This window comes from Scylla paramamosain, unplaced genomic scaffold, assembly GCF_035594125.1.
Source record: "Scylla paramamosain isolate STU-SP2022 unplaced genomic scaffold, ASM3559412v1 Contig26, whole genome shotgun sequence".
NCBI lineage: Eukaryota > Metazoa > Arthropoda > Malacostraca > Decapoda > Portunidae > Scylla > Scylla paramamosain.
Genome location: NW_026973691.1, coordinates 187,933 through 204,816, shown reverse-complemented (window position 1 = coordinate 204,816; position 16,884 = coordinate 187,933). Strand labels below are relative to the sequence as shown.

The following is a 16,884-nucleotide window of genomic DNA, read 5'->3' as shown; positions in this document are numbered from 1 at the left end:
ACTTCGATAGAGAGGAGTCGCATCAAACAAGCCTCGTCACTTTTTGATCCCTGCGAGGGCCTGTTTAGTGCTGACCGATCGAAGGCTCCTGAGATCCAAACGAATCCAAAGGGTTCAAAACTAACAATGCAGTACATACACTTTTCCCTGTACGCGACCATGTACCACTACTTTGATTAGACTCCAGCTAACAAGTACCATCTCTGTTGGTAGTACACGGTAGTGGCCTTTCGCTAGTCATTTAAAGTCTTCCATTAAAACTCACTCCCATGACCACTGTTTTTTCCTTTTGGGTAGGCTCCCTTAAATACCCCATTGGACAGCGTATTATGGCCGGCCTGCCCGTATTGTGGCACTACATGGATTCTTTAGCCCTGAGCAATGACCGACAATAGCTGCAAGACGCCATTAGGGAGACAACAAGGATGCGGGGAGGGCTGTGTGTGGCCACGAACCCTCGGTACACGAGAGGCTATTCTGTGAAGGAAAAAATCGACTATCAATATAAAGACAAAACTGAGAATATATACCCACTGATCAGATTTACACATTTTCAGGTGTCAATGAAGTGTATACAATATAATTTCTCTTATTGTGAAAATACACAAACTAAGCAAAAAAAAAAAAAAAAAATGTGCACTAATTTCCTAAGGGTGTCGCCTGCAGGTAAGAAGAGTGTAAGTCCAGGAATCTGTTTCATTATGGCCACGAAGGGAAGAGGAAAACTTACGAAGAAGAGAAACACACACACACACACACACACACACACACACGTTATATTCTACGACTTAGACACACAACCAAGGAAGTTGAAGCATCTAGCCAAAAAACGTAGATTTAGAATATTAAAAAACCACCCAGACGTCAGTTCGATTTTAAAGTGAGGCCTCACGTCCGCCACTTCATTACACCGACTATTCATCCACAGCCAACAAAGGTTACTGATCTCAGGTTGAAAGGTGGTCACGAGGTTAACCAGAAATATTGCAGTGAAGATGAAACTTAAAACTCGATTAAATCCGGTAAAATCCTCTTATTCATCACGCGTAAGAGAGAGAGAGAGAGAGAGAGAGAGAGAGAGAGAGAGAGAGAGGCAGGTACAAGTTAATTAAGGCAGACGGGAAGGAAATTGTTCATCATCATTAACCTAACGCTGCATTCATCTAGGTTCACAATGGTGTGTATGTGTCTTCCTCTCATTTAAAAAATTTGCACTCACTTTGAATAACAATCACGGGGGAAAAGTATACGTAAAAGAGAAAATAATTAAAACTTCCTAAAATTCACTTACCACCATAACAACCACCATCACCACCACGATTCCTAGATGCTGTAACCGCAAATACCATCATCATCACCACCACAGTCCCGCACATTCACCATCGCTATCACCATCACCACCACCGGTGTAGACAACACCGCCACGTCCACACAGAATGCCAGGCCAGCACACAGAGAGGCACAAACACGAGGGTCACAATGAGCTCGGTCGTTTGCCTCTGAAACACAAAACCGTCGTTCATCACATGGAAGAACGAGGCAATGAAAGAGCAAACTGGTGTATCTCTCTCAGTATCAACAGTTTGGCGAAAAAAAAATCTCTTTTCTTATGCCTCATTAATCGTGCAGGCCAACAAACATGCAAACAAACACGCGGCACAGTCCCAGTGGTCACCTGCATGGCCGACAAGGGTTCATCGAGTCTGTGTTCACTGCCTCTGGTTCTGGACGAGTTTCGAAGCACTTTGTGAAGCCTGCAGGATTAATTTATTTGTTTGTTAGTGATTCAGCCTTTCCGTTTGTTACTCTCGGTGAAAATAACGGAGTTTATTTTGGGTATAACTTCTGGTTTGTCTTTCTGAAATAAAACTGACTTATTTTCACTTACACACACACAAGAAAAAAAAAAAAAATCACATACACGTAATGACAGTTCACTATCCCGCATCAATTCTATGACCACTGTAGATATCATGTACTTCTTACTTCCTATTTACTTTCTATTAATGTACATAATAAAAAAAAAGTTTATTTTTAACACTCACTCTTTGCCTTTGTCTAATACCACGATGGCCGTTTTCTGCACTTACTCCGTCAATAGCACTTTTATTTTTCACCGAGTCCTTCATTGCCTGTTATCATAAAATCTATTTTCGTTTCTCTTTGATGTAACAGTGCTTCATCACATCCACTACCAGGCTTCACTTTCCTGACGGGAGCTATTCTGGTTCAATGAAGAGCTTCGAGCGGAATTTCTCAGGAGATTGCTACGTTCTTCTGTCTTCCCTGTTCAAAAATGACCCTACATTATTCTACAGTTCAGCTTGTGGTGTAGGTAGTAGTAGTTATACAGGACATACTTCGTTGTGTGTGTGTTTAAAGCTCCAGTATTTTTCCGGTAAGAGTGACGGCATGGACGCGTGCATCAGCCTCCCCACAATGGCTATGAAATGTAACACACTAAACTAACTAAGGATGGGAAACTGTATCGCGGTGCTTGTGTTTCTCTCACCGGCCGAGGTTATACGCCCCGAGCACCAGACAACTTCACTATGAGGGGGCACTACGGAGTTTTAGTTTTAAGCTTCTGTACGTTTTCTATCTTTCTGAATGACTGACTGGCCTCCTGCCTCTTGATTCGTTTCCACATTTTGTATGTTTAATATGTCTTTCTGACTGACTGACCGCCTTTCTTTGTTCGTTCTCACTTCGTTCTCACTTTATGTATGTCTTATTAATCTTTCTAACTGATAGACTGACTTTCTTAGTTCCTTCTCACTTTCTTTATCTTTTATCTATCTTTCTGCCTGACTAACCGACTCTCTCTCTCTCTCTCTCTCTCTCTCTCTCTCTCTCTCTCTCACACACATACACACAAAACAACTGCCTAGTCAGCAACACCATTCACGCCACACATGCAGATGCATCTCTTTATACCACTGTATGGGGAGGGGGGGGGTGGGGGCGGGGGGGGAGCATTAGAAGACTTAATATTTTCCACGCCTTCTTCTACGGTCGACTCGTCTCACAGTACGAGAGATTTTAGCCCTGACGTAAGCTGCTAAGGGTCGAGGAGGGAGGGAAAGAGTGGAGGGGAGCGGCGTGAGGGTGCCGGATGGAGGAGAAGTGGAGAGGGGAATAAGAGGCAAGTGAGAGAAGTGGCAAGAAAGGTGTGTCAAGTAAACAAGAGGGAGAGAGGCAGGCACTGGGGAACAACGCTGAGCTGACGAAGGCGGCGGCGTGGTCTGAGAGAGAGAGAGAGAGAGAGAGAGAGAGAGAGAGAGAGAGAGAGAGAGAGAGAGAGAGAGAGAGAGAGAGAGAGTTGTAGAACCTGGAAGAAAAGTACAATACAATCGGCTTGAACGACTTACGTGGTCAAATCATTGGTGTGTTTGTGTGTGTTTGTGTGTGTGTGTGTGTGTGTGTGTGTGTGTGGCCAAGTAATGTCTTAACACTTTCTTCCAACAGCTTTGCAAATTTGTATCGAAAAGAAGACACTGAACAGTACAACGTAAACACACACACACACACACACACCATCATAATTTTTCTACTACTACTACTACCACTACTACTAATTATAATAATAATGATACCACCACCACCACCATCACAACATACATACATGATCATTATCACCTGGTACACTCACCCTTCAAGATACACTTTACCTTTGACATTACACTAACAACCTTACAACCTCGCGCCAAGATCAACACTGGGCTCCAAGACTTCACCACCTTCAGAGCAGCACATCACCAAGTTAGCGGGAACGTAATACGGCCACCAGCATTACCATCACCAGTTTTAAGAGCGCAGCGCCTTATGTAAACCACCTCGCTTCCCCGTGATCAAGTTGCAGCCCTGAAGCATCAAGTAGTGTAGGTTGCTTTGCGTCACCTTTAATGGCTATTTCACCTCAAGTAGCCGCATATCACCTGAAGAAGCCAAGTCAGTAGTGCCATCAGCCTGTTGCCACTACTTTATTCCCATCCGGAGTCTGAATTTAATAAGTCTTCCTTTCCAGTACCTACTTTTTATCCTTCAATGGCTATTTCACCACAAGTAGCCGTTCCAATGTCGTTCTTGATGTATATCCCACTTGAAAATGACACGTCAGTATTGGTATCAACTTGTGCTAGCCGCCTTAGGATTCTCCGTCGTCTGAATTTAACAAGTCCTCCTTCCGAATACCTCCCAGAGTCACCCTTTCGTGTACAGGTTAGCACACCTACTCCTACCGTCTGCTCCTCACCCATCACAACACAGCGTGATACGGGATATACAAGAGGGCCTGAAGTATCCTCCGTATGCTCCTCTGCATCACCCACACCCACATCCAGCGCCCCTTCACCCACGGCGCCTCGCCGCCTTGTCTCTCCATAGCCTGCGACTCACTGAGTGTTTGGCGACGCGCTGCTGACACATTATCTTGACGTCTCCCTGTCACACCTTAAGTCAGCGCTGCCTCCCCTTCCCTGCCACCACCACCACCACCACCTCCTCCCTCGTCTCTCCTGACGCTGTAAACCTCGTAAACAAGTCGTAAAACACATGTAAACAAGCAAGCTTGTCATGCTAGTTGCGTCAACTTCTAATTAGTCTTTTTAATTTACATTCATTAACTTTATTCTGTTGTTCGTGACTAATTATAAGCTTCCAGCTCTCGTTACATTGTTGATTGCTGCTGCTGCTGCTGCTGCTGCTTTTATCATTTTGTTCTTTTTCTTCTTATTATTTCTTTCTTTTTCTTTTCTTCTTCATTTCTTCTTCTTCTTCATTCCTTCTTCTTCTTCTTCTTCTTCTTCTTCTTCTTCTTCTTCATTTCTTCTTCATGTTCTTGTTCTTGTTCTTCTTCTCCTTCTTCTATGGTCATTATTGCCATCTATTCATCGTTAGTGGTGTAGCTAATATAATAGTTTTTAGTGTTTTATCTGGACAACTTTTAACGGCCTCTAGTGGAGATTATTGATATTTCCAAGTATGTTTTCATGACTCCAGTGATAGTTTGAGTATTCTGCATCACTGGTAAAGACGCCTGCCTCTTAGATTACGGTTTATAATTTCTGTAGCATCTGAATACAACTCTTATGAGAGACTAAAATGTTTATAAAATACTGGCCGCAGTGACTTGACTTTTCTTGCAACATCAAGTGGCCTGAGATCACTCACATGCTGCCATCAACCACGATTTTCTATATAGAAGAGCATTCCGAGACTTCACTTCAGAAAAAAAAAAAAAAAAAACTGCTGGGCCACCACGAAGGGAGGCCAACCATCCATGTCACTGAGAAATATAATCCATCAGGCTGAGTATTAAAACTTGCGGGCGATACAGGCCAGAGATCACTCACAGTCTGAGACAAACTACGATTTTTCATGCTGGGCCACTGCGAAAGGAGGCCAACCATCCATACCACTGAGAAATAAACCATCATACCGAACATCGAACCCTGCAGACGATACAGGCTGAACAAAAATCACTGCAGTGTGCGCCATAATGCGATTACAGAGGCCGAGTAGGGAAGCTGCAACTCTCCCCTCTCTATTTACTGTCTTTGTATTGGTTTGCTTCATGTTTTCTGTTATCACCCTTCGTTCTAGAATTGCCGTTTTGCATCTCAGGAGGGAAAGCAAGAGTGCGTAACATTATCTCCTTTAACACACACACACACACACACACACACACACACCTTAACACTGTATTAAGCCAAGCCCCCTCAGCTTCCTCCCTTCACTTCATCTTTTACGTCTTGAGGGAATGAATAATAACGAAAAAAAAAAAAAAAGAAATATCAGGGTGGGTGCCGGGAAAGAAAATGGGGTCGAGGGTCAAGAGAAAACTGGGGTAATTAGGGAGGGTAACTGGGATATTTAGACTTCCCAGGAGAACTTTAAGCCTCCCACCACACACCACTAAGAAGAGCGGAGGAGTGAGGGGGAAAAAAAAAGTGAAGCGAGAAGTGTGTGGTGAGAAAAGAAGGAGGAAAGCTGGAGAAGAAAATATTAAGACGCTTTATGAAGTATTGAATAAAGGGACGAAGAAAAAGAGAGGGAGAGAGGGAGAGAGAAGAGGGATGGAGCGAAGGAAACAGACAAGGAAGGGGAAGTATATGATAAAAATAAGGTGTAAAAGAATCCTCGCGTAGTGGAATTCAATTTACATTTTTGCGCGCTTGTCTTGTTCATGAATTACGCTACAAGTGGATCTGGGCGGCGTTGTGAATACGTGGTGCTCGACAGTAATTAATTCCACTCGCTGAAAATGAGGAAAATAACATTACATCATTATAAATCGTCGCTTCATTTCTTTCTTTTCTATTTCGAGGGATTAATCTGTACAGAAGGGAGGGAGAGGATGGGAAAGAGAGGGAGGGAGAAAGTAAGTGTGTGGGACAGTTGTTTAGTGAATATTTGTGATGCGCGAATGTGTGTGTGTGTGTGTGTGTGTGTGTGTGTGTGTGTGTGTGTGTGTGTGTGTGTGTGTGTGTGTGTGTGTGTGTGTGTGTGTGGTGGATAAGTAGTGCACAAATAGTTCAATTTCATGAGTATTTAAGTTGCATCTCGCCATGGTAAATATTTCCGGTGCCTTATTTATTTATTTATTTATTTATTTTTTTCCAGTTAGTAAAGATTCAATATCTGGAGCAAAGGAAAAACTGCGTCACCAGTCACTATAACTTTCATCTCTGCAGGCTTTCCCAGGCATCTCTTGGGCAAGTCAAAAACTTTTCATTTCATTAACTCTTCTCTTTAAACTGACGGACCGTAAATCCTCACTCGTCTTCGTAAAGTGGCATCTCTTTTTTTATCTTATATAGTTGTACGATTATCAATGATTTATACTTCTTTTAATTAACTGTCTCAATTTTTTATTTTTTTTTCACTCTGCTTCGTAATGTTGCATCTCTGTTTATTTTCTGCTCTCATGAGATTATCCATAATTTCTGCTTCTTTTAACTATATTATTTTTTTTTCACTCTACGTCTCTTTCTATCTTCTATCTTACTATTATCAATTATTTCTGCTTCTTTTAATTGACGGTTTCCAATTTTTTTTTTTTTTTACACACTGCCGTAACATTGGATCTGTTTTTATCTTCTGCCAACATACGATTATCCATATATTAACTCCATGTTACCCAACACTTCCTGGCTAAGAACTGTCCGCCTCGTCATGGACCCAAATTCAGGCCAGAGATCAAAAAAGTGAAGACCATCAAGCTCAATCCCCCAAAAGCCACGCCACCAAACTCACGCGGGAGGGAGTGATTAGTGGGTGAAGTATCTTAGTGACGCAATAAGTATCTGTTGCTCAAAGTTTTAATGGAGTGTTAACACCTTCACATCGAAACACATGAATCAAGCTTAAAAACTGAGGATTCTTTTCAAGGACACGCGGTTCGTTCCAAAGTGTGTGGGCGAGTGGAGACAACTGTGTGGTGGGAGAGAACATATATTTCCTTCTGGAGTATAGCAAGTGTATGTGGGAGAAAATGTGAGGCAAGAAGTTCGTTATTAAGGACAGAAAAATAACAATGAAAGTGATTCTCTCTCTCTCTCTCTCTCTCTCTCTCTCTCTCTCTCTCTCTCTCTCTCTCTCTCTCTCTCTCTCTCTCTTGCTCGCACGAGTTCGTGGCTGTGGGAAGGCAGAGGGAGCAAATGTGAGGAGGAGGAGGAGGAGGAGGAGGAGGAGGAGGAGGAGGAGGAGGAGGAGGAGGAGGAGGAGAAGGAAGTGGAGGAGGAGTATAAGACAACAGAAAAAAAAAAGGCCAGGAGGATGAAAAACAAGAACAGGAAAGAAAAGAAAAAGAAATTTAAGCAGAAAGGAGAACATATGAGGTGGAGACAACGGTAATTACTGAATCCAGAGACAAAAGAACAGTTCACCAAGACTTACGTTCTTAGAAACCAAATCCTAAAAAAGATATTTCCACCTTTTCGATGTGTTTTTTTTTTTTTTCCACCAACAAGAGAAATGGGCAGGCACAATTTAAACTGGAAGATGATAAAGAAAAATAGAAATTATGTATTAAAAAGGAAGAACTGAGAAGAGTTTTTGGGATTTTTTAAAATTTTTTCTTCTGCTAAGAAAAAAATAGCAGAGAAACTATTTTAACTGAGAGAAGATGAAGGAAATACAATATATATATATATATATATATATATATATATATATATATATATATATATATATATATATATATATATATATATATATATATATATATATATATATATATAAGGAAATGGATGACGAACTAGGAAATGTTAAACGAAACGAAAAAAAAAAAAAAAAGAAAACATGAAAAAAAACTGATGAATATAGGAGCACTACATACACTCATTGACAATGAAAGAGAACAACAACAAAGAACCAATGACAAAGTGAAGGATGACGGGAACAATACTCATACTTCAAAAAGAAGGAGAAAGATGCTGAACACACAGGGGAGGATGAAGGTAACGAAGGAAAAACCCTAAAAAAAAAACACGGAAAAAGTAAATATACGAGTACTACATGCACTCTTTCACAATACGACATAAGACAACAAGGAATGATTGACAAACTGAAGGATGGGAACAATACCTGTATTAAAAAAAAGGACGTAAAAAGACACTGAATATACATACACACTTTCCCAATGCCAAGGTAACGTCAAGGTAACTAGCTCAGTGAGGATGACGGGAACACTCCATTCCACGCCCGAACGACCTGAGGATGCTGAGGGCAAAGTGCCAAAATGTACAGTGACATATACATGGTAACTTCTGAACTGCGACACTGGGTGGAAGATGAAGGGGGGTGGCACTGAAGGGGTCGCCGACACAGGCACTGAAGGAGGTGGGACAGAGAGTGTGGAGTGCCTACTGAGGGGATGAAGGGAGGGGATCACGCAATGGGGTGTTGTATTTCATAGGGGGAGAGAGAGAGAGAGAGAGAGAGAGAGAGAGAGAGAGAGAGAGAGAGAGAGAGAGAGAGAGAGAGAGAGAGAGAGAGAGAGAGAGACTAAACTTCTGAATGATTATTTTTTAACTGTCTTCACCCAGGAAAACATGCAGGATATGCCAGATAGTGAACAGGTGTTTAGAGCAGATGAGAATGAGAAGCTGACAGATATTTCCATAACTAGGGAGATAGTCGAACAGGAGATAGATAGGCTAAAAAAAGTTCAAGACACCAGGACCGATGAAATATATCCCAGAGTACTTAAGGAATGCAAAGAGATTATTAGTGAGCCGTTAGTTTCTGTCTTTAGGAAATCACTGGAGTCGGGTGAGGTTCCAGTAATGTGGAGGCAGGCTAATGTAGTACCCATCTTTAAGAAAGGAGATAAAACTTTAGCGTCTAACTATAGACCTGTCAGCTTAACTTCAGTTGTAGGTAAAATATTAGAGTCAATAATAGCGAGGAACATTAGGGAGCATTTAAACAAACATAACTTGATAAATCAGTCACAGCATGGCTTCACGAAGGGGAAGTCTTGCCTGACAAACTTGTTAAGTTTTTACAGTAAGGTGTACGAGGCAGTAGATAATGGTGATAGTTATGATATCTTATATCTGGACTTTAGTAAAACATTTGACAAGGTACCCCATCAAAGGCTCCTGAGAAAGGTTAGGGCACACGGGATAGATGGGAAGGTGTTAGGCTGGAGAGGGTCATGGCTTGGTAACAGGCGACAGAGAGTGGTAATAAACGGCTCGAAATCCGAGTGGGGTCATGAAATTAGTGGGGTGCCACAGGGATCAGTATTAGGGACATTGTTATTTCTAATATATATCAATGACTTGGATAGTGGAATTAGTAGTGATGTTAGTAAATTTGCGGATGACACAAAGATAGGTATATTAATTAGGTCAGAATCGGATGCCATCGCCTTGCAGGCAGCCTTAGATAGAATGAATGAATGGACGGATAGATGGCAAATGCAATTTAATATCAATAAATGCAAAGTGCTTAGCGTAGGTAGAGGAAACCCACACAATAGGTACACATTAAACAACCAAACTCTGATAGTTACAGGGTACGAGAAAGATTTAGGAGTTATAGTTAGCTCTGAACTCCGTCTAGGGAAACAATGCATAGAAGCCAGAAACAGGGCAAATAGGGTACTAGGGTTCATTTTTAGGAGTGTTAAAAGTAGAAGGCCGGAAGTAATATTAAAGTTATACTTGGCGCTGGTCAGACCTCATCTAGACTACGCTGTGCAGTTCTGGTCCCCACATTACAGGAAAGATATAGGTCTATTAGAATCAGTACAAAGGAGAATGACTAAAAGGATACAGGGGATGAGGAGCATTCCCTACGAGGCGAGGTTGAAGCTGTTAAATTTACATTCTTTAGAGAGACGTAGGTTAAGAGGGGACCTGATAGAAGTTTTTAAGTGGTATAAGGGTTATAACAAGGGGGATGTAAGCAAAATTCTTAGGATCAGCAACCAGGGTAGAACAAAAAATAACGGGTTCAAGCTTGAAAAATTTAGGTTTAGGAAGGAGATAGGAAAAAATTGGTTCTCAAATAGAGTGGTAGATGAGTGGAACGGACTCAGTAATCATGTTGTTAGTGCTAGGACACTAGAGAGCTTTAAGAGAAGATTAGACAAGTTTATGGATGAGGATAATAGATGGAAATAGGTAGGTATATTTCATACAGGGACTGCCACGTGTAACCCTGGTCGCTTCTTGCAGCTTCCCTTATTTCTTATGTTCTTATGTTCTCTCTCTCTCTCTCTCTCTCTCTCTCTCTCTCTCTCTCTCTCTCTCTCTCTCTCTCTCTCTCTCTCTCTCTCTCTTAGCTTAATTGAGTATTGCATTAGGATATGGGGAACTGCAAGTGACACTGTAATATCTAATGTGCAGAAAGTGCAAAATTTTGCAGCAAGGGTTGCAGTGCGAGGAGTAAGGAAATATGATCATATATCTCCATTTATCAGGGAACTGAAATGGCTAAAAATAAAGCAGAAACATGTATTTCAAGTAGGTATAACTATTTTTAAAGCTTTACGAGGATTTTACCCAGAATGGTTTTTATCATTAAGCAGTAGACAAGCTGTTACTAGCAGCATCACCAGACAGAGGCACAGCCTGTACGTGCCACACACAAAAACACACAGTGGAGACAGGCGCACTGCTGTACGAGGAGCCAAGCTGTGGAACGCGCTCCCACCTCGCCTAACCCAGGCACCCTCTCTTAACACTTTTAAGGCTAGAATTGAGAAATTTCTGCTAACAGATAATGTTTAAGCCAGACTGAGGATTTTATCGTCATCTTTTCAAGAAAATTTTACTCGCTAATATATCTCTATTTTATACTTTTATCTTATTTTATTGTATTTTTATTTTATTTTTATTTTTATTTTATATGTATGTTTTTGTGCATGTGTAGTATGTGTGTTTCTTTTATTGTGACTTTTTACCTTTGGGATTTAATGGTAAACAATTTATCAAATCTTTTACATTAATATATAATAGTTGTAAGAGACTTATGTATCTGAATGTATTGTGATTGATGTGTCTATCGTAATTACTAAATATCTATTGTAACCTGAGTAATAACCACTTTGGTGGATAATAAACAAATCTGAATCTGAATCTGAATCTCTCTCTCTCTCTCTCTCTCTCTCTCTCTCTCTCTCTCTCTCTCTCTCTCTCTGTCCAGGTGTTGCTATGACAGGCCAGGTGAGTGGACACTAATTACCAGGTGAGGAGGAGGATGCCCACCAAGGTATATGTGATGGTATATAACTTGCCCTCCTGCCTCCTCCTCCTCCTCCTCCTCCTCCTCCTATATTTTATTTGATCTTTCAGGAGGAGGAGGAGGAGGAGAAGAAAAAGAAGAAAAAGAGGAAGAGAATATGAATGAAATGGACTCAATCATTACAAAAGGAGAGGAAGCAGAGGAAAACGCAGCCTTATACTTCTCAAGATACTACAAGGTTCTTCTGTGTGTGTGTGTGTGTGTGTGTGTGTGTGTGTGTGTGTGTGTGTGTGTGTGTGTGTGTGTGTGTGTGGGTGAGAATATTCATTTAAGTAGAAAATCTCCTCCTCCTCTTCCTCCTCCTCCTCCATAATGTCTTTCTTCAGCACTTGACGATTTCAATCATCTTCTCATGCTGTTTAGCACCAAATTCCATATAATCGTTTTTCACCTCAGACAGTGTCCAATTCACTCTGATCGTTTATCTTTCTGGGTGTCAAGATCTCGTCAAAGAAAAATCGTGGCCTGTATTTCAAGTGACCAAAAAATAGTTTGCAGTTAAAGTTAGATGAAGTCCAATTATTCTTGATTGCTACTTGCTTTAAACCTCTTTCGGGAGCTATTTACTGGCCAAATCACGCAGAGGTGGTGCCCATGTCATGACACTGACCACGCAGATGTTTTTGGCTCACATCCGAAGAGGGTTAAGGCAGGTCGTGGCCAAGAATGTATTAATCTTGTTTTACAAAGAAACCATGATTCAAGATTTGAATCAATGATGTATTTTTTGACCACTTGATAGAAGGCTCTCCCTTTTGGCAGGCCGTTTAGCGCCGAATTCGGTGAAATCGCTTTTTCTGCTTTGTAGTGCGTTCGGAACTCTCACCTTGAGGAGAGTGTCCCGTTCAGTCTGATCGTCTTACCGGGCGTCGAGATTTGGGGTATTGTAGGATATTTTGAGTTTCGGGTTTCTTAAGCGTGTTTTAGGTGTGTTTGAGTTTTGTGGAAAAATGTGAGGCTTTGTAGGATCTCCCGTCTTGTTCTTCGGTTCATTCTCTCTCTCTCTCTCTCTCTCTCTCTCTCTCTCTCTCTCTCTCTCTCTCTCTCGTTCTCTCTCTCTCTCTCTCAGTAGTTCGACGGACTTTCAATGGTGTTTCTCTATAATAATTGGTGTGTTTTTTGTTTTAAGTGTGTTTTTTGGGTGTATTTATTGGTGTTGTTTTGAATGTGTTTTAGGGGTGTTTAGGTGTGTTTTGGGTGTATATTAGCTGTTAGTGTGTTTTGGGCGTTTAAGTGTGGTTTAGGTTATTTTTTTTGGTGTATTTTACTTGTTTTGAGTGTTGTGGAGTGTTTTGAATATCTTATTGGGTGTTTTGGTGTGTTTTGGGAGATTTTGTGGGTATATTGGTGTTGTGAGTGTGTTTTGAGTTTATTTTGGGTGTTTTATGTATTCTAAGTGAGTTTGGGTGTGTGCAGGGTCTTTTGAGTGTATTTGAGAGTGTGTGGGCTTTTTTGGGTGCGTTTGGTTGTGTGCTGTGTCTTTTAAGTGTATTTAAGGGTGCATGGGGTGTTTCGGGTGCGTCTGATTGTGTGAGGGGTCTTTTGAGTGTATTCGAGTGTGTATGGCGGTGTTTTACATGCGTTTGGGTGTGTGCGGGGTCTTTTGAGTGTATTTGAGTGTGTGTGGTGGTGTTTTACATGCGTTTGGGTGTGTGGCAAGCCCCGCCCCCTTTCCTTGGCTGCCCTGTGCTGTCCTCACTGCTCACTCTGGCAAGCCCCGCCCCCTTTCCTTGGCTGGCCTGTGCTGTCCTCACTGCTCACTCTGGCAAGCCCCGCCCCCTTTCCTTGGCTGGCCTGTGCTGTCCTCACTGCTCACTCTGGCACGCCCCGGTTCCTTTCCTTGGCTGGCCTGTGCTGTCCTCACTGCTCACTCTGGCACGCCCCGGTTCCTTTCCTTGGCTGGCCTGTGCTGTCCTCACTGCTCACTCTGGCACGCCCCGGTTCCTTTCCTTGGCTGGCCTGTGCTGTCCTCACTGCTCACTCTGGCACGCCCCGGTTCCTTTCCTTGGCTGGCCTGTGCTGTCCTCACTGCTCACTCTGGCACGCCCCGGTTCCTTTCCTTGGCTGGCCTGTGCTGTCCTCACTGCTCACTCTGGCAAGCCACGCCCCCTTTCCTTGGCTGGCCTGTGCTGTCCTCACTGCTCACTCTGGCACGCCCCGGTTCCTTTCCTTGGCTGGCCTGTGCTGTCCTCACTGCTCACTCTGGCACGCCCCGGTTCCTTTCCTTGGTTGGCCTGTGCTGTCCTCACTGCTCACTCTGGCACGCCCCGGTTCCTTTCCTTGGCTGGCCTGTGCTGTCCTCACTGCTCACTCTGGCACGCCCCGGTTCCTTTCCTTGGCTGGCCTGTGCTGTCCTCACTGCTCACTCTGGCACGCCCCGGTTCCTTTCCTTGGCTGGCCTGTGCTGTCCTCACTGCTCACTCTGGCACGCCCCGGTTCCTTTCCTTGGCTGGCCTGTGCTGTCCTCACTGCTCACTCTGGCAAGCCACGCCCCCTTTCCTTGGTTGGCCTGTGCTGTCCTCACTGCTCACTCTGGCAAGCCACGCCCCCTTTCCTTGGCTGGCCTGTGCTGTCCTCACTGCTCACTCTGGCACGCCCCGGTTCCTTTCCTTGGTTGGCCTGTGCTGTCCTCACTGCTCACTCTGGCACGCCCCGGTTCCTTTCCTTGGCTGGCCTGTGCTGTCCTCACTGCTCACTCTGGCACGCCCCGGTTCCTTTCCTTGGCTGGCCTGTGCTGTCCTCACTGCTCACTCTGGCACGCCCCGGTTCCTTTCCTTGGTTGGCCTGTGCTGTCCTCACTGCTCACTCAGCTTTATTCTTCGCATCACTAACTTCCTTGATTTATTGTGATTTTCGGTCATCGGGGATATTTTTTGTCGTTTTCCCCTCCAGTTTAGGTAGGTTGTAGATGTTTTTGCTTTCTCTAGTTGTGTTGCTTTCTACTGTTTTGTTGGTGTTGCATATCCGTCAACCATTATTCATTCTGTTTGTGTTTTGCTTAAGTCGTCCTGAAACCGAGTTAAAAGCGATTAATGAGGAGGAGGAGAGGAGTAGGAGGAAGAGGAGGAGAGGAGTGGGAGGAGGAGAGGAGAGGAGAGGAGAGGAACAGGGAAAGAAGAGGAGACGAGTAGTAGGAGTAGGAGGAGGAGAGTTGGCCGTCTGTTTGCTGTTAAGGTTTTGTGTTTGTTTGTACAGGAATGAAGGTAAAAAGTTAAGGTTTAGACAGGTATAGAGATGATAAAGTAATTTTTGTAAGATATTTTTTCTCCAACAATTTAATTAAACACTAGAGAGTACTGTGTATCTGTCTGTTAAAAGCTTTCGTATAGACATACATATATCAAGTAATAATAACGTAATTTTTCTTTCAGACTGTCAGATAATAAGAACGTTTAAAAATATACGTGCCTGTGTGTTGATGGCTTGCTGATTAAAGTGCCTGAGTGCCTGCATGTTGTTGGCTTGGTGATTCAAATGCCTGAGTAAAGTTTGAAAGTTTTAGTATAGGCAGGTGTAGATAAAGATAATTTCATCAACGTAATTTTTCTCTCTTGGTTAATTACTAGTAAAAAAAAGCTGTATGCGACTGTTTGTTGTTGACTTGGTGAATCAGATACCTGAGTGAGGCTAAGCGGCTCCGGTATAAGCAGGTGTACAGATGATAAAGTAATTCTGGCCCCGCTGACTCGAGACACAATTACAGTGGGTTTTATTATGGACAGGTGAGTGGCGGGAGCGTGGCAGGGGTGGTGGTAGTGACTGTCTGCTCAACTTCCTCAGTGTTATAATGCTTACGTGTTTTTAATATTTATTCATATGTGATCAAGCTCTCTTTTTTTCTCCTTCGTAGTTACATCTTTCTCTTTTTTTTTTTCTTTCTTTTCTTTTCTTTATAGGGTCTATTCTCCTATTTCCTCCTCCTCTTCGTCACTTACTTTGCCATCTTGCCTCTTCTACTAGTGGTTTATATAGGATAGTGATACAAACAGCCCAGTAAGCATTTCAAAGTATGTTGCTGTTTATTTTCCTTTGCATTCCCTTGCATTCGCTCACTATTCTTATTATAATCCCAAATACGGTCTATCGTAGCTCAATACTGTTTTGGTTTCTAGTACCGAACGGTTCCGAAACTGTACCGAAGAGATGCGAGTCGCTGATCAATCGTCAGTAGAATCGGTGCTGCTGCCCGACTACGTGGGTTGTATTTCTAGTTTGTCCTCTCGAACATTTTATTTGTGGCCAAGGTGAAACAGGACCACCGAATTCCTAACTGAAGCTTGTTCCCAGTGGCCTGGCAAGTATGTTGGGCTGGTAATGAGTGCATACGGACGTGTATTATTGGTGTGCAGTGAAAGAATTACTGGTGAGCACGTCAGTTCAACTGGCGAGTGGTGTCGCTTCTGGGTCAGGAAGTAAGAGTTGCCAGATTATCATATGTAACACAATTTTATTCTATTTGTTTTGCATTTAATAAGACTGTTAGATTGTTGAATCTCTTCAGTCCTTTTAACGAACAGTATTAAAAATGGAGTCTCAAGATCTCGAGACACAAAAATTTGAATGATTGATGGTGACAGTGGCGGCATGTGGCAAGGCTGTGCGCCTCTACCTAACTCGTCTTCTACACCTAAGTAACCAATAGAATCTTGTAAGGCTCAGGGACACTAACATGTATGGGACCATATTCTTAAAACTTCCTCGCCTTCTCCCTCATATTTAGCAGCCGGTAATGAATATTATTAAGGTTTTCAAGGGTGTTTTCACGACTCCAAAAATAGTTTAACAGCGATTCTGCAACATCAATAGCAAAACACCCAAGAAAATCCGGTAAATCTTCGCTGTGGAATTTGAAAATAGACTTGATGAGAGTAGTAAGCATTTAACACTGCCACTCCTTAGCATATCACAGACCATAACCTTCCCTTTTCTTTCCATTCCACAGCACGACCAATCCTCTGCGATGGAGGACACCGTGCACTGCCGCTGTGTGCGCTGCGGGGACGGCAGCCCTGGCTTTGAGGCGCATTTCTGGAGGTGAGGCTGAGAGAGTGATGGTATTAAGAGTGTGTGGTATATGTGTGTGATGGTATTGAAGGTGTGCTGTGTGTCTAGGTGTGTGCTACT

General features: G+C 42.8%; 1 protein-coding gene and 1 long non-coding RNA gene across 13 annotated transcripts in view; one reads left to right on the top strand and one right to left on the bottom strand.

The window, feature by feature from the left end:
* Positions 1 to 1,760, bottom strand: part of LOC135097621 (uncharacterized) — a 98,220-nt gene extending 96,460 nt beyond the window's left edge. For 11 of the 12 annotated variants that reach the window (XM_063999570.1, XM_063999561.1, XM_063999566.1 and 8 more), the window contains exons 1-2: positions 1,676 to 1,760; positions 1,292 to 1,499 (exon numbers count right to left, since the gene is read on the bottom strand). Coding sequence is in view for 11 of the 12 variants with exons in the window: in XM_063999561.1 (XP_063855631.1) it covers positions 1,292 to 1,376 (85 nt within the window). In the remaining variant the exon portion in view is untranslated. Of the gene's footprint in view, positions 1 to 1,291; positions 1,500 to 1,613; positions 1,656 to 1,675 lie in introns of those variants that run through there. The other variant, XM_063999560.1, reaches the window with a different exon arrangement.
* A 14,167-nt stretch (positions 1,761 to 15,927) lies between these two features.
* LOC135097620 (uncharacterized) overlaps positions 15,928 to 16,884 on the top strand; it is a 31,660-nt gene continuing 30,703 nt past the window's right edge. Inside the window, exons 1-2 of the long non-coding RNA XR_010265885.1 lie at positions 15,928 to 16,058; positions 16,703 to 16,794. This is a non-coding gene — a long non-coding RNA (uncharacterized LOC135097620). The remainder of the gene's footprint in view (positions 16,059 to 16,702; positions 16,795 to 16,884) is intronic.